This window comes from Thalia democratica, chromosome 2, assembly GCF_965202585.1.
Source record: "Thalia democratica chromosome 2, ktThaDemo2.hap1.1, whole genome shotgun sequence".
Lineage (NCBI taxonomy): Eukaryota > Metazoa > Chordata > Thaliacea > Salpida > Salpidae > Thalia > Thalia democratica.
The window spans coordinates 41,399,658-41,422,774 of NC_139166.1; the positions used below are offsets into that span (position 1 = coordinate 41,399,658).

Here is a 23,117-nt window from a genome sequence, read left to right on the forward strand (position 1 = left end):
GAAAATAAAACACTTTTTGCAACTATAAAACAAATAATAAATGCCTCCTCAATAACAAATGCTTGTTCCAAAACATTATACATAAAGCAACAATTAACTCTGCAGATGAATAAAAGAACTAATGATGATCAACAGGTGGCACATTCAAAAAATAGGGTATTACTACAACAATGATTTCAAAACTTATAAGGAAAATTGAACAGAAATATCAAAATAAATCTAGAAACTTCAAAATGTAAATATTAACTTTAAAATTAATTGGGAATTTGTTCATTACATTCGAAAAACAATACTTGAGCACCTGCAAGTAAGTAACATCACATGTAATTCTACCTGTAAAACTAGCCTGGTTGGCCTAAAGCCTAAAAGTGTGGCAACTCTGTTAAGGTCATAGGGTGTAAATAATTTTTTTTTTACATTTGATCTTTTTTTGTTGAGTTTAAACTAAGCTACAAGTTGCTTTTTATAGACTTTTTTAATTCAAAAAGTTATTTAAGGGTATAGGTAGGGTAAAACACCTTTTTTACAATTTAGTCTTAATTTATTGAGTTATAAAGCTAAAAGTTACTTTTTACAGATTTTTAAAACTCAAAATAAATTTTGAGATATATCTGGTCAAAGTCAGAGGCTACAATAGGTTTCTTATGGGAGACTCAAATTAAAACAGCAAATAACTAGAAATCACTAAAAATATATCTTCTCCTACGTTTTTTAGATAACTACCTCAAACTTTCAGGGTATGTTCCTTGCAATATTTAAAAAATATGTGGGTGGGAACAGAATTTTTGAAAATCAAAAATTATATGAGAAAAAAAAACAAAAAAAAACATTTTTTTCATAATTTTTTTAATTAATTTTTTATTAATTCCTTCTGACTGATTTTTTTTTATATTGCAAGGAACATTTCCTGAAAGTTTGAGTTATCGATCTCAAAAAACGTAGGAGAAGATAGGTTTTTAGTGAAATAGTCTTTTCTTGACAATTAAGTTTGAACCTCCCATAAGGAACCTATTGTTGCCTCAGACTTTGACCCGCTTTATCTTTAAAACTATTTTGAATTTTTTAAATAAATAAAAGCATCTTGTAGCTTAGTTCAGGGTTGCCACTCGTTTTGAAAATTTTTTTCCAGGTTTTCCAAATTTCTTCCAGGTTTTTAAAAGTAAACTTTTTGGGGCTTTTTTTAGTTTAAAGTTAAGTTTAAGGTATGAAACTATGTTAAATAGTATGTAAATATTGAAAAGATACTGTAAAGCTACTTGAAATATGTTTTTTAATTAAAAAAAAAATTTATGATGTCAAAATTATTTTTATTCAAATGATAGATTTTTTGAGTCAAATCAAAACTTTACTACTGAACATGTGAAGATTGTTAAAATTCCAGGTTTTTTTAGTGATTTTTGTTAAAAGTTCCAAGTTTTTTTCAAAATTCCAGGATTTTTTGCCTAAATTGTCAAATTCCAGGTTTTTCCAGGATTCCAGGTAAAGTGGCAACCCAGTTAATTAAAACATGGATCTCTTATTAAGGGATAGCTGGCCATAGTTTTGGTTTAACAAAGTTACTGCATGTATGAGAATGAAAGTTTATATACTCACTAATGATGACCTGAACAGGTGCACATTTTAGTTTTAAGGCGATCCTTCGAGTAATTATTCTGTTGCAATGTGTTAAGTTAAAACTCTATAAAATAAGATCAAATTGTGAAAACAGTGATTAATCCCCCTATGCCGTTAAAATGTAGCCTGTTAAATCTGCTGAGTATATTAGGTATATTATGGGAGGAAATGATTAAAACAGCAAACAACTAGAAAAGAAAACACTATAAACTTATATCCTCCGATATTTTTTGAGATATATACCTCAAATTTATAGAAAATGTTCCTTGAAATATATAGAAACTTCTGTTGCTACAAAATTCAAAAAAATCAAAAACTTATTACAAAAAATAACAGTTTTCTTTATTCTTTGTTATAAATTTTCTATTCTTTTTTAATTTTGGTGCAACAATATTTTCTTAATATTGCAAGGAACATTTTCTAAAAATTTGAGATATTTATCTGAAAATGTATGAGAAGAAAGATTTTTAGTGGAATAGTTTTTTTTTTCCTTAAGGAACCTATAGTACTCTCCAACTTTAACTAACTATATCTTGAAAATTTGTTTTTATATAAAAAATCTGTAAAAAGCAACTTATTGCTAAGTTAAAACTCAACAAAATAAATTAAAGTTATAAAAAAACTATTAAATAGTTGCTAAGATTTTATTTATATCTTTGTAATTTAGTTTGAATAGATAAATCTCAAACTGATAATATATATATAAATCTTGTTTGAAAGTAATTAGAAATTAAGTAAAATAATTTACAACTAAAACATAGTTCAGATGCACTTACAAAAGAATAAAATCTTTACTGGAGTAAAAATTAAAAAAAACATACTACTAAAAAAGTAAATTAGTACACATTTTTTCTTGATATCATTCTACCACTGTTACTTTTTTATTTAAAAATAGTATTTTAATTATCATATTGTGAAAAGTTTAGGATAATGTACCTTGTTACTAAGCAAAACATTTCAAAAATTCACCATTTTAATAGTTAGTAGTAGTAGATAAAAAAAGCAAACTTCTGTCTGTCAGCTGTATAGTCTATGCGCTTTTAATTGGCTGAAATCTGATTTCTTTCATTTTAAAAGTATCTTTAAATAAGGTGGATTAAGTTTAATGGTATAGATTAAAAAATTAAGTTAAGTTGGTAACGGATCGATTTTTATGTTAATAATCTACCTTGCTGTTTTATTACTTTATCTCATTTGCATAAAATTGTGAATTATAAAGTCTTCAAAACCTTGTTTAAGTGAATACCAATCAAAACTATTAAAAAAAAATTATTGTTTTTCTTTTTCAAAAAAAATAAAAAAGCAAGTTTGTTTATAAATATATTTAAATATGTATGCATACATGCTAACTTTTATTTTATATAATATACACTCTAAAGCTTTTTTTTAATGCTCAAGTAAATGGTTAAATTAAGAACATTAAGTTTAAATTATTTTATTTGAAATTTTGGTAATCATTTTTTTTTAGGTAAATATAAAAATCCTGTATAAAGCTGTTTATTTAGAAAGATTGATGTACTTAATAAAAAGAACTAAGTATAAAGAAAAAACTCTAAGAAATAATCTAATTAAATTTAAAACAATTAAGACTAGTTTTTTTATAAAAAAGTAAGCTATAATAAACTTTTATATTGTTTTATTTTCAATTAATATGTTCTTACGAAACAATTTACATAATTTAAATGCCTTCTTACTAGAAATTTCAATTCTTTATTTAAAATTTGTAAATAAGCAGAATAAAACTTAAATTTAAGTTTTTAACATAGTATATTTTTAAATAAAGTATAACTTTAAATTTTAGCATAATCTGATTTTTTATCTTTGTTCAAACACTCTTTAGTCTTTAATACTCTTAGCAGATTCAGTAAAAGTATAAGCAATGTTATAAGTTTTTTTTAAATTCTAACCGTAGAATTTAAAATATTAAATGAAATATTACTAGCGGAGATTAAAAAAAAAATTAACACTGCTTTTTACCAAGTCAGCTCGTGAGCCACAAAGTCACTAACTCACTAGTTACATGTCGTGAACTCGTGACTAACAGTTTTTTGGTGAACTAAAAAGTTTTATCTACTTAAGTAAAGATCAACGAAACTATTGGCGAAAGTCTGCAAAGCTTAACTCTGGACTTTCATAAGCCGTGTGACAAGCTCGAGTTAACAAGGTTTGACCAAATAGATCATCAGACTACAAACCTTCGGTAGACTGAGAATGGTTCGTCCTAATTAGGACTCATTAGTCAGTCACAACCAGTGGCGTCGCGTGGTATTTTTTTTTTAGGTGATGCAGAATTTAGAAAAAAAAATCCCCTAATTTAAAACTCTTTTTTATCTTAAATAAAGACTTTTTTCTACAACAATTACATTAAATTGCTAATGTAACCTGTAATATTTTGTTTAGAAATAAAACATTTTTTTTTTTTTTTAAATTATGTAAGAAAATAACTTTAAAAAAAAGGTAAATACTTTGAAAATTTAAGTAAATATAAGAATAAAAGAAAATTATTATTTTAAGTTACTTACAAGACTCAAAAAATGTTAGCTTACTTATGAGTATTAATTTTTAAGAAGGCTTTAAAATTTAAACTAACAGTAGAAAAAAATTTGGACAAAACAAATTTTTATTATATTGAAAAACACAGCAACTTTAATAGTTTTTCTTTTGCCTCAACTTAATTTTAAAAATATTTGATTAAACATCATACTAAGAATGGTTATTTTACTAATATTTAACTTAACAAAAAAAAGAAATGTCTTATTAGACTTGGCAAGAACATTAAAAAGTCTACAAACAAACAAAAAAATGTTATGTACAAACTGCAAGTTTATTTTAAGTAAAATTTATTAAAACTCAGTAGAAAATAATTGCTTATTTACTGATGAATATTGAAAAAAATAAACAAGTATCAACTTATAACTAATTAAATTTTTTATGTTTGAAAAAAAAAACAGCTTGACTACTAAGTTAAAAACACAAAAGTAAAATAATCAAGCTCATAAATGCCAAATTTTACGAAGTCTCTAACTTACAATTTAGAGTAAACAGATTAATATTATAATAAGAAAATACAGCAACTGCAATAATATTTTTTTAGCCTCAACTTAAGTTAAAAAATATTGGATTAATAAAATATCAAACTATTAATAATTGTTTTACTAATATTTAATAATAAAAAAGTCTAATTATACTTGGCAAGTAAATTAAAAAGTCTACAAACAAATAAAATGTTGTGTAGAAATTGAAATTTTTTTAAAGAACAACTTACATTACTCAAAAAAGAAATCCAAAATTCATTTATGATAATAAAAAAAAGTCTAAATAAGTAAAAAACTCAAAAGTAAAACAAGCAAACTAAATAATATTAAGTTTTACAAAGGCTCTAAAGTTAAAACTAAAAGTAGCTTACAATTTAGATATAAGAAACTTATATTATAATAAAAAACACAGCAACTATAATAATATTTCATTTTAGCTTCAACTTTACTTGAAAAATATTGGATTAAATACCAAACTAAAAATAATATTTTTACTTATTTTTAACTAAACAAAAAACGGAATACATAATGAAGCTTGGCAAGTAAAATAAAAAGTCTACAAACAAAGAAAAATTTATGTACAAATTACAACTTTTTAAAGAAAAAGTAAACTTGCTTAGTACAGAAAATAGTTACTACTGAATGTCTACCTAAAAAATTAAATCTAAAGTCTAACTTTGCAAACATAAATACTTAGACTCTTACTTTTCAACTTTGTAACTAAAATTCATTCTTCTCTCCTTTTGGCTGATAAATTTCTCCATCACCTCTTCTTTGAAACTAGTACAGTTTTTAAGTAAGTCCCTACCAATCGAAATTACACTCAAAGAATTTAATCTTGACTGACCCATGGTGTTTCTCAAAAATGTTTTTATCCTTTTCAAAGATTAAAATGTTCTTTCAGCGTCTACACTAGTCATGGGAATAGTTATCAAAGTTCTAAGAAGCTTTGTAGTTTTGTTAAATATTTTAGTCAGGTTATGTTCTTCAAGACATAACAGTATTTTCACTAAATCATCCTGATGCATGTGAATAAAATGTTTTCAGTTCTCTTTCTAACTGTTTACATTCAACTACAGGATAACACTTCTTCACTGTTTCTATAAGTTCTAAAGGAAAACAGGATTCATAAACAGTAAAATATTTTGCCAATAATAATCGGAAATTCTTAAATTGTTCTAACTATACAGAGTAAACTAATAAATAATTTCAATATTAAAAAAATTAAAATAAAAGCAAGGTTGCCACTCTTTGAGTCAAAAGAAACTGTCCTGAGTGACCTTGAAATGCCCTGAGTCACCATGTGTTTTTGAGAAAAAATCAAAATACCCTGAGTTTCCCTGAGATTTTTTGTACTTAAAATATCATTAAGTTTCACTGAGTACCCTGAGTGTGTGGCAATCCTGAATGTAGCTAAAAAAAAGAATAAAATAATTTCAAAAACAAAGAGTTTCATTTTATCAATAACTTTAAGGACATGAAGATATTCTTTTTTAAATATATTTTTACTATCAAGTTTGAAAACAACTGGACTTTTGCTACACCTGAAGATAAGCTTTACTTTTAAGGGCATATGGAGGATGAAACACTTTCTTCACAATTTTATCTTATTTTATGAAGTTTTTACTAAGCTACAAGATGCTTTTTACAGATTTTAAAAATTCAAAATACTTTTTTAGATATAGCTGGTCAAAGTAAAAGGCAACAAAAGGTTCCTTACAGGAGGCACAAACTAAAACAGCGTTTAAAAAAAAAAGTGTTTTACCCCCCTTTTATGCCCTTAACATAAACTTTAGAATTATTTTACTGAACTTATTTTATACAGTTTTAATTTAACTGCAAGGCATTTTTTATCAATATAAAAAATCATTTTAATTTTCGAGATATAGTAATTCACAGTCAGAGATACAAAAGAGTCCTTCGTAATATAATATATATTAAACAACAAATAAATCAAATCACTAAAATCATATCTTTTATCATAAGTTGGCCTCAAAATCTTTAGATGTTTCTTTTATAAAATAAAACAATTTGCTAAAATAGATATTTAAAACACTAACCAAAAAAAGTTATAACGAAAGTAATATTTTTTTGTATATATAAAAATATATATTGATAGTAAAAATTTAAAACTTCTCTTTAACAAAAGTATAAAATTTTATAAAGATTAGGATGAAAAAGTTTGATAAAAATTGCTTTAAAAATTATGGAGAATATAGGTTTTCAGTAAAATTGTATTTTTTTGCTGTTTTAGTTTGCTCCTTGTATAATAAATCAATGTAATCTCTGGTCTGACCGGTTGTATCTAACAGTTTGATTGGAAATTTCAAGTTTATTAAAGAGTAAATATTAGCTTTCTAAAAAACTTAGAATTAGAACAACATGTAAAAAAGTGCCTATACATCCCCCCCCCCTTATACCACACTATTTTGCACAATTTTTTTTAAACAAACTTTAAGATTTTTATTAACTTTTTTTCTAAACTTCATGTTTTTTTGTTGGAGGTTTAAAATTCAATTGTTTTTAAGGGTATCTTTTCTGTATTTAAATTTAATTTGTTTTTCATTTTGATGACAGTATTTTTCTCAGGAGCTCAACTTTTTAAAGTTTAGTTGGTGAGGCTGTTGAACTTTTCAAGAAATTTAAAGATAATCAATAAATATGTAACCATTATAACAGTAAAAAATTGGTTAGTTAGTTTTCATGTGGCCATAGGGGTAAAACACTTATATTTTAACTTTAAATAAACTTGTTATTTTCAGAGTAAAAAACTAAAACTACTTTAGTCAGCCTGAGTATTTTCTAACTTGGTCAGTTTTAATTTATCTTGGGTCATCTTGAGTTTTTTTAACATTTCTAAGTTATCCTGATTATGAGGCAAGGCAACCATATTTCAACAATTTTATCTAAAATTTTTGCTTTGTTTATGAAAAAATTAAACCAAAAGTCATATAAAGTAGACTAAAATGTTAAACTACTCTAAGTAATCAAAGTTTCTTGGGGGGTCAGACCAATATTTAAGTTAAGGCTATTTACTTTATTTAAATACGTGACTGTTTCAATAATAATAATTTTTATTTAATATAAATCTAAATTATTTTTCTGTAAGAGTAAACTAGAACTCTAAATGTTTTTATAATAAACTGCTTAAGTTTTTTTTTCAGAACTCAAAAATGACATTTAAATATTATTTAATTAAATATTTTATTAACTTTATGATTACAATAATAAGTTATAGTTAAGTTTATGTATGCAGATTAAAATAAAAAATCGAATTTCTTAGACTTTGGTGATTTAAGTTTCTTATCTTTTTTTTTTCAAAATATTAAATTTATGACAAGTTTAAATTTTAAAAATCATGTGAGTACATAAACTCAAGTTTAATCCTTTGCAGTAGCTTAGCTTTGTTTTTATTTTATGTTTACAATAGCTTGTAGATGATACTTAAGCATGTCCTGTTTTAGGGAATTTTCAACTTAGCTTACTTACCGCAAGATATTGATTTTGTGGTAATTCTTGAAGAAATTTTGCTTTTTTGAGTTCATTTGCGGCAGTCAGCTAAGAGTTTGCGGCAAAGAAGTGAGAAAAATGGTCGTTTTTTAAATTGGAGTTTTAAAAGAGATTTTGTTCTAAAAAATAACGAAAATATTATAGATACTTAATTTTTTCCTTACAAAATTTCCAGGTGGTGCAGTTGCGGCAGTGCAACACCCTACGCGACGCCCCTGGTCACAACCAAAAAGCTTGTAGTCATCAATCTACAAACGGCCTATTATTATAAATATGAAGCGCCATTACTTTATTAATGTTTTTAATCATTATTTTTTTAATCGATAACTTCAATTTTGTTTAAGATTTATACTGTTGCTTTTACTAAAACAGCATTTTTAACATTTTTAGTCATAAATTCAATAAAGTTATTATTATCTAATAAAACTAAGAAGTATATAAACAATAAAAAAAAATTATAACTAAAATATGTAACCATTGCTAACACTTTTTGTTAACTATTTAAAAAAATATTTTTGAATTAAAAAACAATAAAATTATAATATATTGTTTAATTAAAAGGTATTTTATCAATCGCTATTTTTTTTTCTAAGTTTACACTTTTTTAAATATTTCACCAAAATTCTGTTATATTTTATTATCATTTACAACTTTTACTAATCGAAAAAAATTAGAACTATTAAAAGAAAAAAAAAATTGTTTGAATTATTACTTAAACTTTTTATAATTTAATATATTACTTCTTATTCTGTTTTAAAAGTAGATTTTACCTAGAAAATATCAGTTATAGTAGAAAATATTTGAGTCCTTATTTCAAACAATCATACTTTTGAGACAATATTAGTATTTATATAATTTTCATTTCGATGAGCTTTTATTAAACTTAATTTTTTTCTCAATGTTTTTTAACTTGTTTATATACAAGATAGATTCATCAAATAAAAGCCTTTTAGTTTATTAGTTTTGCTAATTTTTCAGTTTAAAATGTTAAATTTACGATTTCAGTTTAAGAGGTTTCAAATTCAGAGATTTATTTGTTATACACAAAATAATCAATTTTTAGTTACAACATTTACCAAAAATATTATACAAAAGTGTTGATTACTAAGTAGTTGATCGCCTCATTACCACTAAAACTTTTACTATTAATTTTGTTGTAAACTAATTTTAAAAACGACCAATAGCAAAATTAATTATTTTATTGAACAAAGACTAGTTAAAATAATTAATTACGGGATGTAATATCGTGTGGGACAGTCGAACATTCAGTTAAAATCTAAGGTTTAATATAAATATTAAAAGAGATCAGTAGTTCTTTATTAAAAACAGTATTTTTTTAATGTAAATTATAAAATTGTTGTTTAATATCAGGGGTAGACAGCAAAAACTGCGACGAAACTTACAGCCAAAAATTTACTTTTTTATTACCGTAAAAAAGTTTTTGTAGTAAAAACTTATGTTATAGAACAATGCTTTTATGTCAATTACTACAACTCTTTTAATTAACTGCGGCCCGCGACTTGTAAAAGACTGCTAACCTTTGTTCTGTAAATATCAACAGTTTCTTACAAAGTCTTACAAAGATATTTCTTAATGATTTGATATTTTAATTTTAACATTGTAGCACATCTTCGTTATTTATAGTTTAAGTCTTTGCTGCTAGTAAGAAATTTTTAGTTAAATGATTTATGTATTATACTTGTTTCAAATTTGGTGCTTGATTTGGTAAGTAAATAAATAAAGCTCATAAAAATTATCAAAATAAAGTACATTTTTAAGGTTTGTATTTAACAAATTAGTTGAAATTAATTAAAGTCATATAAAAAATGATAAGACCCTTAAAAATTAGACATTGATAATTTAATTATACGCTAAGAAAAGATGTAGCGTAGTGCAAAACTAGAAAAATCGTATTTTGGCCACATCTTATAACGAAGTTGAAATTGAAAAAGTATATTTTAGAATAAATTGGAATACAATAAATTAGTAAAAAAAATAATATATAAAGTTAATATAACATTAAAAATATGTTATTGTAGCTATAATATTAATACAAATTATTAATGCTGATGTTCAGAAAGTTAGAAAAGGAGAAAATATAATTTTCTAAGTATCTTTATTAGTGCTCATTTATAATTTTTTACTTGGAAACTTGTATGGTCAGTGATCTCAGATTTGTGTAATAGCTTATCAACATTTAATACATTTTACACTAGCAAGACAGCTACAGTATGCTTGTTGGTAATTGGCAAAAGTTGTCAGAGCAGAAGCCTGGACATTCATGAGGCGTCCATATACTTAGTTTATATTTCAATGAAAAACGTACAGAAATATTGATTTTGGCATAGACAGATTATTTTCATCATAGATCAATTGTGAACAATCTTCAAAAAAACTGACTAAAATCTTAACCTAATTGTTATACATTATTATTACGTAAAATACATATAAGAATCAAGTGTTTTCAAATTAGCACAAATTGCAAACAATTAAATAACTATTTTTTACCAAAAGCAACTAAAAGTTTATTCTTGTACTTTAACATAGTTTAAAAAACTCTTAAATCTAAAAAAGTAAAAAATATGAAGTAGAGAATTAAAAAAACCATCGTAAAACAAAAAAAAACAATAACTGTAGACAAATTTAATTAGGGAAAAGTTTAAAATCTCATTTGTTTATTTTTGATAGAAAACAAAACACAAATTTTACTGTTATGGTTTTCAACCGACTTTATCTACTTGTAGGTTTTATAAATATAAACATAAATATTTAAAACATTGGAAAATAAAACAATATAAAAAAACTTAAATAATATAAAAAATCAACAAGATCAAATATTTCAAAAAATTATTTAGAAACTGTCAATGAGAACTCTTAAAAAAGAAACATTTTTTAGTAAAAAGGATCATAAATTCAGACGATTTACAAATTTGTGCTAAAAAATCAAAACGAACACCATAAATCACTTATGTTACCATACTAACTGAAAGTTTACTTTTAATCCAAACTACTAAATGTTTTTTAGCTTTAAGTGGCGTTGAGCAAACTATATGATTTAGATATATTGAACTCATAACCCTCTAAAATCTTCATCACTTTCGGAACCGCTCGAACTTTCTTCTGCATACCTAACCTTTAAAAAAAATCATCTAAGACCTAATAGTTTGTTGCAAAATTGCTAAATGTATAATAAAAAAAAAGAGCACAGATTTTTGTATTTGGTATATTATTTTAGTTCTATTAAAGTTTATATTAAAATAACTATTGACATACCTTGTTTGAACCTATTTTTCTGCCAGATTTTGGACGACTTTTGAGAGCTGTGGATTTTCTGATAAGCTGTAAGTTTATTTTGATTAATTTTATTCGTTTTATTCATAAAAAGTTAAGTTTATCAGATTCTACAATAACAATATGGGTCACTTAAAAGGTCCTTGGTTTTTGTAAGAAATTTAACGCATCAGTTTTATTTACAACTTTAACTTGTGCAACAAATTAAATTACAGCTATTTCGGTCACATTGTGAATAGAAGTGTTGGTCTAATAAATTTTAATAATAGTAACTATTATTTTTACTAAAATACACAGCATTTAAACAAATCAGTTTTCATTATACAAACTTTTAAACCAGAAAAATATTATTTTGCTTGTTCCAATTTGCTTCACTGTTTTAAGTTAAACGAGTAAAAACAATATTTAAATTTTTTTGATTGTAACTAAGTTTAAATTTAACAGTGTTGAGTACTATAACTTCTTAGACGACTAATAAGATAATACATACAGGTATATTTATTTATATATATATATATATATATTTATATACCTGTATGTAAAAGGATAGAAATAAAAAATTTAGCATTAACAAAAAACAAACTCAATCTAAAACATGGCTACACTCTCTGCAATATGGAAAAACACGAGATATCAAAATTAAACTCAAACCTAGCTTTAAATAAACGAAATAAACTTTTTAGTAATTGTAAACATTTTCCAAGCTTTTATTTTAAATAATTTTGAACACTTATGCATATTTAGGTATGTCTTATATTTTTGAATGATTTATTTAGTGACGTAACGATCCTTAAAGTTTTTGCTGAATTTCATGTACACTTTGACTTATGTTTTAAGATATCATCACAATAAACAAACTGAAGATCTGTTCTGTTTAACAGAACAGTGAAACAATTGTATTCGAAAACTTAGAGTTTTATTAGTATATATATATATATCTAGAAATAACGTTATTAAATAAACTTGAACACTTTCCACCGAGCCCACTAGAAGTGTTTTTAATTAAATTATTTAGAAAAGTCGATTTCAAAAAAACACAGAACATACGTTTCATGTAAAAAAGATTTTTTTTATGAAACGTATATTCTTTTTTTTTTTTTTGAAATCGACTTTTCTAAATATAAATATATATTAGTAATTAGAGTTTTTAAAAGTATTTAGTAAACTTTATTTTTAAACTAAAACCAATGTTTCGTTAAAAAAAACATTATGGTAGAGTTTTAATATAGTCTATTAAGCTATTTACTAAGCAATGCTACATACAACTACATTCATTAATTACCTTATTTATTTATATTTACATAAAATGTAAATTATGATAATTAAAACAACAATAAAATAAAATAGTACAACAAAGGAACTTATACTTAAACAATAAATTTTAAAAGATAAACAAACATCAAGTGAAGTTTTTTGTTTACATTCGCCATTGTCAGTGTCCGAGCTTGAATCTTGATTGTTTTGTTGAGAAGATTGAGGTAGAGTAGTTGTTTTATTGAGCTCGTCTCCGGACGAGTCTTCTTCGTTAGGATCAAGCTTATTCATCAACTCTTTCAGCTGTTTAATTTGTTTGCATATTATTATCATGTTCTGGTATACTGAATCATGAAATTGGTTTATACTTACACTTTTTAAAAATTAATAAAGTAAGCTATATAAAATTATTAAAACAAAGTCTTTTTTTCTTATTTACATAAATTTATTTTTACTAATCTAAAAAATTGAGCTTTAAGTTTTATATGAAGTTTATTTTATGGATGTAAAAGAAGCTTACAATTTATTAATAAACAAACCATACAATATTGCCTATGTATTGCGTGTAAACTGGTTGTACTTTTTATATTGACATTATTTTGTAATCTAATTACATGGTCTTCAGCTGGTTTAATATTAATATTGTATTTTTGCTCTAGCTTAATTTTTCGATGACATTGCTTATCGTTTGCTCGATTCTTTTCCATAGGATTGTACTTATGAATTTTTCTAAGAAATAATTTCATATTTTTTATATAATAATCAACATAAAAGCTAAGAACGCTATATTAATAACTACACATTTTATTGTCTTAACAAAAACCGCAATTTGTATGAAAATAAAGACAACAGATGATCAAAATCTTGAAGAGTACATTAGTTGATACCATGTGTATAATGATTGTAAGTAAAAAAAACAAAGCCATTATCTTAAAAAACTAGTTCAGAAGTAAATAATTTTTTATAAAGGTATGTTTTAGAAACAGTTGTATAGGTGCAAGTTTGAATGTTAGCTCAAAAATATTAATCAAAACTTTTAAGATGCTAAAATGTATTATTAAAGAAAAAAATCATCTTCATAAAAATAAAATTCATGTTGTAAGATTCTAATAAATAATCAATGAACAATGTAGATAAAAAATTGTATACTAAACATACAAAATTTTATGTATCACAAAAAACTTATAAAAACCATCCTAACTTGTCTGTAAATCCAAACACGCATTTTAGGAAGTCTTTTAGCCAAAGAAGAAGAAGACAAGCAAGTGAATGATGACTAAATTCTAATAAAACTTGCTCGCTCATACGAGACAATTCTCTCCTCATTACATCATTGTTTGCTTTTTCTTCGTCTACGTCACTTTCATCATCTGATGACGCAATGACCGAGCTTCCTACACCAACTTGTTGTTTACAGGCATTCAATTCCTGATAACGTTAAATTGGATTTATCTACAAATGCCTTTCGTATTTCCGATCGTCCCAACATCAATTTTAATCTATAGATTAAATCGGTAAGAATAACGTTTAAAAAAATTAAACGAACCTCTTTTAATGCTTGTATAACGTTTGAACCTGAAACAGAAACGAACACTTCAATTGCATTCATTAGAAACAAGGGCTCATCAACAGTTTGGTAAGGAAAGTATGCTAAATTGTCAGCAATAAAAATTAACTTTCCCATGTCTGTCATCTACATAAATATTGTATTATTAATATGAGACTATTTTCATCTTATTTAAAGAAAAACAAAAGAAAAATGATATAAAATAAGAATCTATAAATACTTTTAATACTAAACAAAAATAGCTAGATGTATAGAACAATATTTAAACTTACAACAGTATCATCAAAAAGTCGAAGTAAAGAATTTATGAGACTTCTGCGATGTTTTCGATCACTTCTTACTAGTTGATACAAATGGGAACAACAAGCCTGGAAACAATATTAAAATAATCTCGTTTAATTATTTATTTTTGTTGTGGACGCAATGTGCGTAGGTTCAAGAGAAATTACTGTACGTAGAAAAAAACTAAGTTGAAATTATTTTTTGTTTCCTTAGTTGTAATTTTTAATGATGTTGAATTTCTGTTTAGTATTTTTTGCAAACATACCGTGTTTAAATAGTCCAAGCACTTTTAGCCTACCTTGTTTATAAAAAATCAATAACCTTTCGAAGAATATGGGTATAAGATTTTAGTTCAACATTTTTGACAAAGATCACAAACTAGATTTTTTTTATAAAATAGCGCTAAAAATAGTTCGGTTAAAAACACCACTAAACTAGAAAGCAAATAACTACAACAAAAAGTTTATGTAAGTTTGCAATGATTTTTCAACTTGGCTAAGAAAGAAGTTATATTTAAACTTTTATCAAGTTTTATAGTTTTTTAAAATTTTATAAATAATTTTTCTATTAAAATTAACCTTGAGAGCATTACTTGCAGTTACAAATAATAAAATTTGAAAACACTCTACTTAGTTTTAAAAACAACGTTCAATATAAATTTGTATTTTATTTTATAAAAAAATCATACTTAACAACTTTTTTTCTATATTATACAATTCATTGCATCTCCGAAATGTATATTATAAAAACCTTGTTATAACCAGCGTTCTCATCAAGTGTAGTTATTTGTTGAACCAAAGTAAAACCTCGAGCAACAATTTTATTCTTGTTGTTAATTATTTTTTGTAGTTTGTAAGACATGTTGATTCCTTGGTTAGCATTAGATGTAATAAAACCACTATACTTTTTTCCTATTTCCCCCAACTGAAAAATATAATGGAAGTATAGTAAAAACAATTTAAACTTATTATATAATATTTATAACTATGAAAGTTCAAACTTTTATCAAAAAATACGTCATATAAAGTTTCTCATAGTTATCATTGCCTCAGAGCTTATACCTAGCCTAAAAGACAATTTTAACAGGGTTGCCACTGATTTTTGAGAAATTTTTTCCAGGTTTTCTGAATTTCTTTCAAGTTTTTGAAATTACATTATTTGTGGTCAAAAAAAAAACTGTGTTAAATGGTATAAAAATGTTAAAAATATATACTGTAAAGCTACTTTGAATGTACTTTGTAATTAAAAAAAAATTGATGATGATAAATTTTTAATCTTTATGATAAATTTGTTGTATCAAATTGAAATTTCACTACTTTACATGTAAAAACTATTTAAAATTCCAGGTTTTGTTTTAAAATTTTACAAATTCCAGGTTTTTCTCACCAAATTGTCAAATTACAGGTTTTTACAGGATTTTAGGTTTTGTGGCAATCCTGTTTTAAATATATCTCATTTGGTTGTATTCAAACATTAAAAATTAACCTAATTAAATTGTATAAAAATATTAACTTAACAGTACCATGCTCTATAAAAAGTTTTATAAATTATACTAAAATACTTTATCTGTTGCTTCTTTGCAATTTAAAAACATTTGATTTGAACCTGTTGATCAGCTTCCTTATAAATTGTTGGTTCGCGATCACTTGTTGCAGCTATCAAATACGAAACACACTGATTTGGATGGACAAGACCTAGCTGAAGTGTCAACGTGACTGTGTGAAGCGCGTTTCTACGGATTTTGGGTGAAATGTGGAAAAATGCTTCTAGTATCTAGGAGTTTATGTTTTTGTTTAATCTTTACAAAACATAAACTTACTTCACTGTATAATATTACTCGTGTTTATAGTGTATAAGTTATGTACTTAAAGACTTAGAAAAACCTAATTAATAAATATCAAAATGTAGGTTAACCTGTTTAAGGAAAAGTTGCATGACAGATGATGACATTCCACTAGAAACATCACATATTTCTTTTATGTTTTCACCAGCAAGTTCATTTTTCATGTCAATTTCCTCATCAGATTCAGGATCCTTAAAAAGATTTCATAAATGTTTTATAAAAGTATTCAAGCTTTGTAAATCACATATGTTTGAAACTTTACTACTAATTTTTCATAAACGTTTACTATATAGTAAAACATTATAAAAACTTGTTGTTTTTGAAGAACTCCCATAGCTGCTTCTTGCTGTTTTGCGTCTTCAGTTTGTAGATAATTTTGCAAGTTTTGCATCACCTAAAAAAGTAAGTATTAAAACTTACTGTAAACTCATATGACATGTAGAAAACTAAATATTTGGTAAACATTCAAAAAACATTCATTTTAATCAAAACTTATTATATCAACTATATCTAGAATAAGATATAATTTAATAGATACTTGTGCTTTTAGGCTATCCTTAGTCTCTTCAGCTTGAAGTAGAGATTTGTAGAGATCTCTAGTTGTTTGAAGAAACATCATATCAGGATCTTGAATCATTAACAAGCCTAATGATTGCACTGCCATGGTTCTTAAATTAGTCATTGTTGTATTGTTACCATCGTTTAGTGTGCAGAAGAAAAACAAACACTCGTAAACATTTTCTTTAACACGATTCTATGTATTTAAATAAATTTTTTTTAAAAGTTGTATTTCAAACAAAATTTGCAGCTTAACTATAGACGAGCATGAATTAGTATATTTTAAAATAAGACTCAACAAAACATTAACATAAATGTCTTATTAATATATTAAACCTAGGAAACAAACGTATTTTTAAGTAATTGATTAAAAAAAAGTATTGAACACATACACTTTCATTTGCTGCAAAATTTTCATCTTCAAAATTAAATGTTTTCGATAAATGCCCAACAATGAAAATAGCTCGAAAAAGTTGGAGTGTGTGAGATTTATTTTGAAGTATTATATGAGGTTTACTTTCAAATACTTCTCTAGCTTTTTGCATTCCTCCTATATAAGCGTTAAAAATCAAATTAAAATTAGGTAACTCCTTGGGTATTGAGTGAATAGTTTAGTTTTAAAAAAGTACTTTAAAAAATATAATAAATAAAATTGAACGCAAACAAGCAAAAAAAAAGGTTTTTGCTGAAGTAGTTAAAACATTAATTAAAAGAAAATATATATTAGTATTTACAGGCTTTATCTTACCAAACATGCGTTTAAAGCAGTCCCATACGATTTTGTAGTTATTTGTGAAATTATTAACAACAGAAGCTAGACAAGCAACTGCAGTTACAACAATGCGGTATTGCTGCACTAAAATTATCTTCATCATTTCACCTTCAAGAGTTACAAGAAAATCTCCACTTGGTCGTTGCATTAGTGGGACTGATAATTCTAAAATTTTGCATACACCCGACACAATTAAAATAGAATCAGAGTTCTGAAATGATTAACAAATTAAACTTTAACCTAAAAAAAGTTAAAACAAAAATGAGCTGCATAGCGTATCGAACTAAACATATTAATAGAAAATAATATTACTTGAAAGTATGTATTTTCTAAATTTACTTTTAGCTTACAGTACTAAAACAAAACTTACAATATTTTTAGTACTAGTTGCTAAATACGGCTGCAAAAGCATGACATGCTTAACTAGATATTGAGGTCGAATCTTAGCCAGATATCCAAGAGTTTGTATGGTTGCAATTAACCTTTCACTTCGTGTTGTAGAACTTTCAGTTAATTCTTTAGTTACAGCAATGCTATTCAATTAATGGTCAATTAAAAACTGTTTATAAAAAAATGGGTGCACGACAATTCAAATTTGGACAGTTATAATTCTAAAAAAATAATATAAAGGGCCACAATTAAAAAAAAGAATTTTATTTGAAAAAAATAAAAAATATGTATGTTGATTTTATTAATATATACGAGCCATTTTTTTTATTTTTGTAAAATATGAAACTTTTTTTTTGATATGGCTAAAATAAGTTTTAAGTATTCTTAATTTTATTATTTTTTAATATCTTAAGAAAAAATAAATATTTTATAAAAAGAAAAAATGGCCTGTAGATAATAATAATACCAACATACATATTTTTATTTTTTTCAAATATATAATACTTTATAAGTTGTGGTTCTTTAAATTTTTTTTTTGAATTTGAATTGTCGAAATTTGAATTGTCATGCAGCCAAAAACTTTTTATAAAAAATAGTATTTTATTTAATTGGGGTAAAAACGAATTGGAAAACTTTTAATTCTTTTTTACTATGATAATCGATTTAAATAACATTTAAATATATTGATCTAACATGTACAACAAAAGTAATAATTTTGTATAAAAACCGGAACGGGTCAAAATTGCACAAAGGGTCAACTTTGCACGAAGATACTTTTGCATGAAGACAAACTTGCACGAGGGGTCAAAATTGCTTGAGGGGACTAAACTGCACGAAGACAATTATGCACTAAGGATCATTTTTGCACGAGAGTAAAATAAAAAAAATTAAAAGATATTTTAATAAGAAAACAAAAAGTTACTGACCGAGGGTAAGGGTTAGGGGTAATAGTGATAGTAAAAAAAACTAATAAAAATTATTATTAAAAAAACCAAGAAAAAAGAATAAACAAAAATAAATTAGTTTAAAAAACTACCGACCGAGGGAAAAGGTAAGGGGTAACAGTGATAGAAAAATCAAAAAAATTAATTTAAAAAAATTAATAAAAAGTTAAAATATATGAATAAATAAAAAATTGCAACCGTGTAAAATTGTCTTCGTGCAATTTTGTCCGCACGTGCAAACTTGAAACATACCCATAAAAACGGTACTTTATATTGCCACAATATAACAAAAAAAAATTGTTATTACAAAAATAATATCTAAAATCAGACTTTAAAGTAGATACAATTAACTTTTACTGAGTTAGCTACCAACTTAAACTGCAAAACTATTAATTATAACACTAAATTGTTTAAGTGATGTTTTATAAATTTAATAAAAATAAATTTAATTAAATAATAACCTATTATCACTACTTAAGCAAAAGTAAATAACATATTTTTATAATACGTTATTTTAAAAACATATACTGACTAAAAATTTTTGTTAAAACATAATGTTAAGAAAAAAGTTTTGCTGATTATACAAAAACTTTAACGGTTTATTGCATACACCTAATTAATTTTAAAAGAAATTAAATACTTAACATAAACCAATTGGTTATTTTAAACAAATATTTATAATAAGTGAAACGAAAACTTTACAAGTAATTTAAATAACCAGTTAAAGTTAATGTATTTAAAAAACCTTTGCTTGCTATCAATACTTCCACCATTATTTTTGTCTTCAACTTTTGGTTCAACTTTAGTTTTATTTTTTTCTAAAAAATACAAAGCTTAGTTCAAATTAGGAAGTACTTTATTTTGTGTTTTTTAATCTTTTAAATATAAAATTGTAACACATATTCAAACAATTATACATTTTGCTATACTAGTCATTTTCAAAAAATTTCGAAAAGAAACGAACCACAATCAAGTAAACCGTTATCTTTATCCTCTAAGATTATTATATGTTGAACCAAACAATCTACAATTTGTTGGCATGCAGTTTCTACTTTAAGGTTTTCATCAGGTGTATCAATAAGCTAAAAGAAAATAAATTATTTTTTAAGAGCTTAAAGTGCATAAACAAATTAAAAGAATTTGCAAAAAAAAAAACATTACTTTAGTTCTAAAAGTAAACATTTTAATAATTACAATTACTTTTAACAAAAACTACTGTGTTTATAAAAGTTACGTTTTTGAAAAGCTGTTCAATCCATTCGTATCCTCTATTCCGATTAGCAGCTACAATATCAGTTATAAGCAAAGCCTTCTTTTTAAGTTCTAACTCATTCGCACTTTTTAATGGCGTAAACCACATTTTCATGAAAACTTCGTGTACTAATTTCTACATAATGACAACTCATTTTGTTCAATTTCCACCAATTAAAATGTATTTATATAAAAATTTACAATAATTAAAATTTATTTTGAATTATTTAGAAAAGTATAAACACTTTTTCTCAATTAAAATATTTTTGATAATAATTTAAAATCCTAATAAAAACAACACACAAAATATTGTAATTGTAAAACATTAACTAATTTTAACCTTTTTTTTATGTTTTTACTTTTACACACAGATATTGTAAACTTACTGTTTATAACAAAAAAATACCTGTCAAGCTAATTTATAACATTTATAAGTATACCTTTATACCTGATAACTACAACTTACTTTTATTCCTTCTTCGTCATTGACTCTTCTGATCATTCTAATGCAGGCATCTGTCATTTGGGGAAGATGTGGATGTTCGTGGCACAGATCTCTCAAAATTCTTATCACACGTTTTCTGACACTCACACCCGTATCCTATTGTATTTTAAATATAAAGACGTTTGTAATACATATACCTAGCTTCAGATGTTTAAATCAGAAATAATTCTAATTGTAAAACTTTTGCTAATCAATGTATTAAAAAAGATCATCCAAATTTTAATAAGTAAAAAAAAAACTAACTAGTATGCGAGCAGTAAGCATATCGTAATAAGTATCAACAAGTTCTGGCTTCAATATAATAAATTTTCCTATCAAATCAACAGCAGCTTCTCGAACATTTGTCGAAGAATCCATCAAACTTATACGAACTCCTTTTGATATATCATCCTATAACATATAATGTACTCTAACTTATTCTCAAAAGTAAAAGTTGTATTTTGACTTGTTAAAAAAACTCTGTAGCAAAATTAGAAAAAGAGCATAGTTACTACATGAAAGATACAAGATCAGTAAAAATTGAAGAAATGGGGGCACTTGATTTAACTCAAAAAATAAACTTTATTTTTTAAATACAAAAATTTAAAAGCTAAAACATCTCTGAATATAGCTTTATTAGTTTATCTATCTTATATAAAAATATATGTCACAGAGCTCTAAATTTTTTAAGTCAAGTTATATGTAATGAACTTTTTAATATGTCCTTAAATTAATTATCAAAAATTTTAATTGTTTAAAAAACTAAGAAGCACAATTATTATCTACCATGAGAAACAACTGCTTTTACAGAATAAAAATATAAACAATAAGATAAACTTATGTAACCTTTTTTCAACTTTATGTATCTTTTACAGGGCTCGTGCGCGAAACTTTTTTCATTTAGCCTGACTGGGACCAATTTAGCCTGACATTTTTTCAAAGTAAGGAAAATCTCTTTTAGAAGTCATTTTAGATATTGATGGGTCTTAATTAGTACTATCATAGTCTCTGAATTCAACTAGCTTTATCTCAAAAACATTTTGAGCTTTTAAATCTGCAAAAAGCAACTCATAGCTTAGTTACAACTCAATAAAATAAGACTAAATTGTGAAAAAGGTGATTGACCCCCCTATGCCCTTAACATAACAGAATCAGTGATAAGTTTTAAAATTAGTGTTATATCTATACTAGTGTAAAAATTTAATATACATTACTAAAGACAATTGTTCAATTTAATTAAGCACTAAGTAAAAACATTATAACCAGAAGATTTATATTAAAACAACGTGCATTGTCTTGTTTTATTAAAATTTAAAATGAAACGCTTACACGAGTATTGAAATTCAAACAAACAGCTAAGTTGTTGAACTAAACTTTAATGTTTAAACTGTATTTTTTTTATGAATTTTCATAATTATGACGTATATAATCTACTCAAAACAAAACAATGAAGATTCATATTAAATTTTTAGAGATTCAACAAAAGGTTTTAAGCATTTATTTTTACAAATACTGACTGATTTTGTCTTAAATAACTAAATCATTATTTAGAAATAAATTCACATCTTTCTCAATTCTTTTTAATCAAAAAGTGTGAAGCATTTGAACTGAGAAAAACTGAGATTCTCAAATTTTTAAATAAAAAAACTGATTTAGCCTGACGTTTTTCAACTTTTTTCAAAAAAACTGATTTAGCCTGACGCGCACGAACCCTGCTTTTACTATCAAGTTAACACAAGTTTACCAGAAACTTAGCTCTAAGTAGACTGACTTAATTATTTTGATAGTTATTGATAATATATTAACATTTTTTAAAATCAAAACCTTTAAAACAATGAACGATTACTTTTCAACAATAGTTTACAATGTACTGGGACTGTAATATCTGAATAAATTTCAGATTTATACTTGAAAAAATCTTAGAGTTTTACAAAGTTTAACAGCAAGCAAACTATTTTCTATATGTTTTTAAACTAAGTTTAGTAAACTTTAAAACTGACTCTAGTCATTATAGCTGGATCAATAGAAACAACTTCAGCAAGACACTTCATTGCTCTAGTTCTTAATGCCCCGGATGTTTCTTGACAAACTTTTAGTATGTATGTCAGATAACTGTCAAATGACTTGCTGAAGCTTCTACTTGATGCAAGAAATCTTGTCATCTGCGTTGCATCTTCGTTGGCTACTGCCAATGCTAATTTGTCGGATCTAAATATTAATTATTATTAAACAAGATATAAAGAACTTGTTTAAAAATTTACTTTCAGTACTTTTTTTGTTTCAACGTTTAAAAGAAACTCTTCCTTAAATAAAAATGTAGAC

General features: G+C 25.0%; 1 protein-coding gene across 1 annotated transcript in view; it reads right to left on the bottom strand.

Annotated features, from left to right (window-relative positions):
* Nucleotides 1–10,231: 10,231 nt before the first annotated feature.
* The window catches only part of LOC145829887 (nipped-B-like protein), a 47,916-nt gene continuing 35,030 nt past the window's right edge, over nucleotides 10,232–23,117 (bottom strand). The window contains exons 24-44 of the mRNA XM_082937762.1: nucleotides 22,796–23,003; nucleotides 21,060–21,206; nucleotides 20,778–20,912; nucleotides 20,295–20,447; nucleotides 20,025–20,142; nucleotides 19,806–19,878; nucleotides 18,097–18,259; nucleotides 17,703–17,937; nucleotides 17,347–17,504; nucleotides 16,935–17,150; nucleotides 16,677–16,790; nucleotides 16,468–16,587; nucleotides 16,159–16,326; nucleotides 15,304–15,477; nucleotides 14,544–14,639; nucleotides 14,251–14,397; nucleotides 13,906–14,132; nucleotides 13,244–13,433; nucleotides 12,849–13,007; nucleotides 11,433–11,498; nucleotides 10,232–11,292 (exon numbers count right to left, since the gene is read on the bottom strand). Coding sequence (XP_082793888.1) covers nucleotides 11,230–11,292; nucleotides 11,433–11,498; nucleotides 12,849–13,007; nucleotides 13,244–13,433; nucleotides 13,906–14,132; nucleotides 14,251–14,397; nucleotides 14,544–14,639; nucleotides 15,304–15,477; nucleotides 16,159–16,326; nucleotides 16,468–16,587; nucleotides 16,677–16,790; nucleotides 16,935–17,150; nucleotides 17,347–17,504; nucleotides 17,703–17,937; nucleotides 18,097–18,259; nucleotides 19,806–19,878; nucleotides 20,025–20,142; nucleotides 20,295–20,447; nucleotides 20,778–20,912; nucleotides 21,060–21,206; nucleotides 22,796–23,003 — 3,130 coding nt within the window. The 3' untranslated portion in view covers nucleotides 10,232–11,229. The remainder of the gene's footprint in view (nucleotides 11,293–11,432; nucleotides 11,499–12,848; nucleotides 13,008–13,243; nucleotides 13,434–13,905; nucleotides 14,133–14,250; nucleotides 14,398–14,543; nucleotides 14,640–15,303; nucleotides 15,478–16,158; nucleotides 16,327–16,467; nucleotides 16,588–16,676; nucleotides 16,791–16,934; nucleotides 17,151–17,346; nucleotides 17,505–17,702; nucleotides 17,938–18,096; nucleotides 18,260–19,805; nucleotides 19,879–20,024; nucleotides 20,143–20,294; nucleotides 20,448–20,777; nucleotides 20,913–21,059; nucleotides 21,207–22,795; nucleotides 23,004–23,117) is intronic.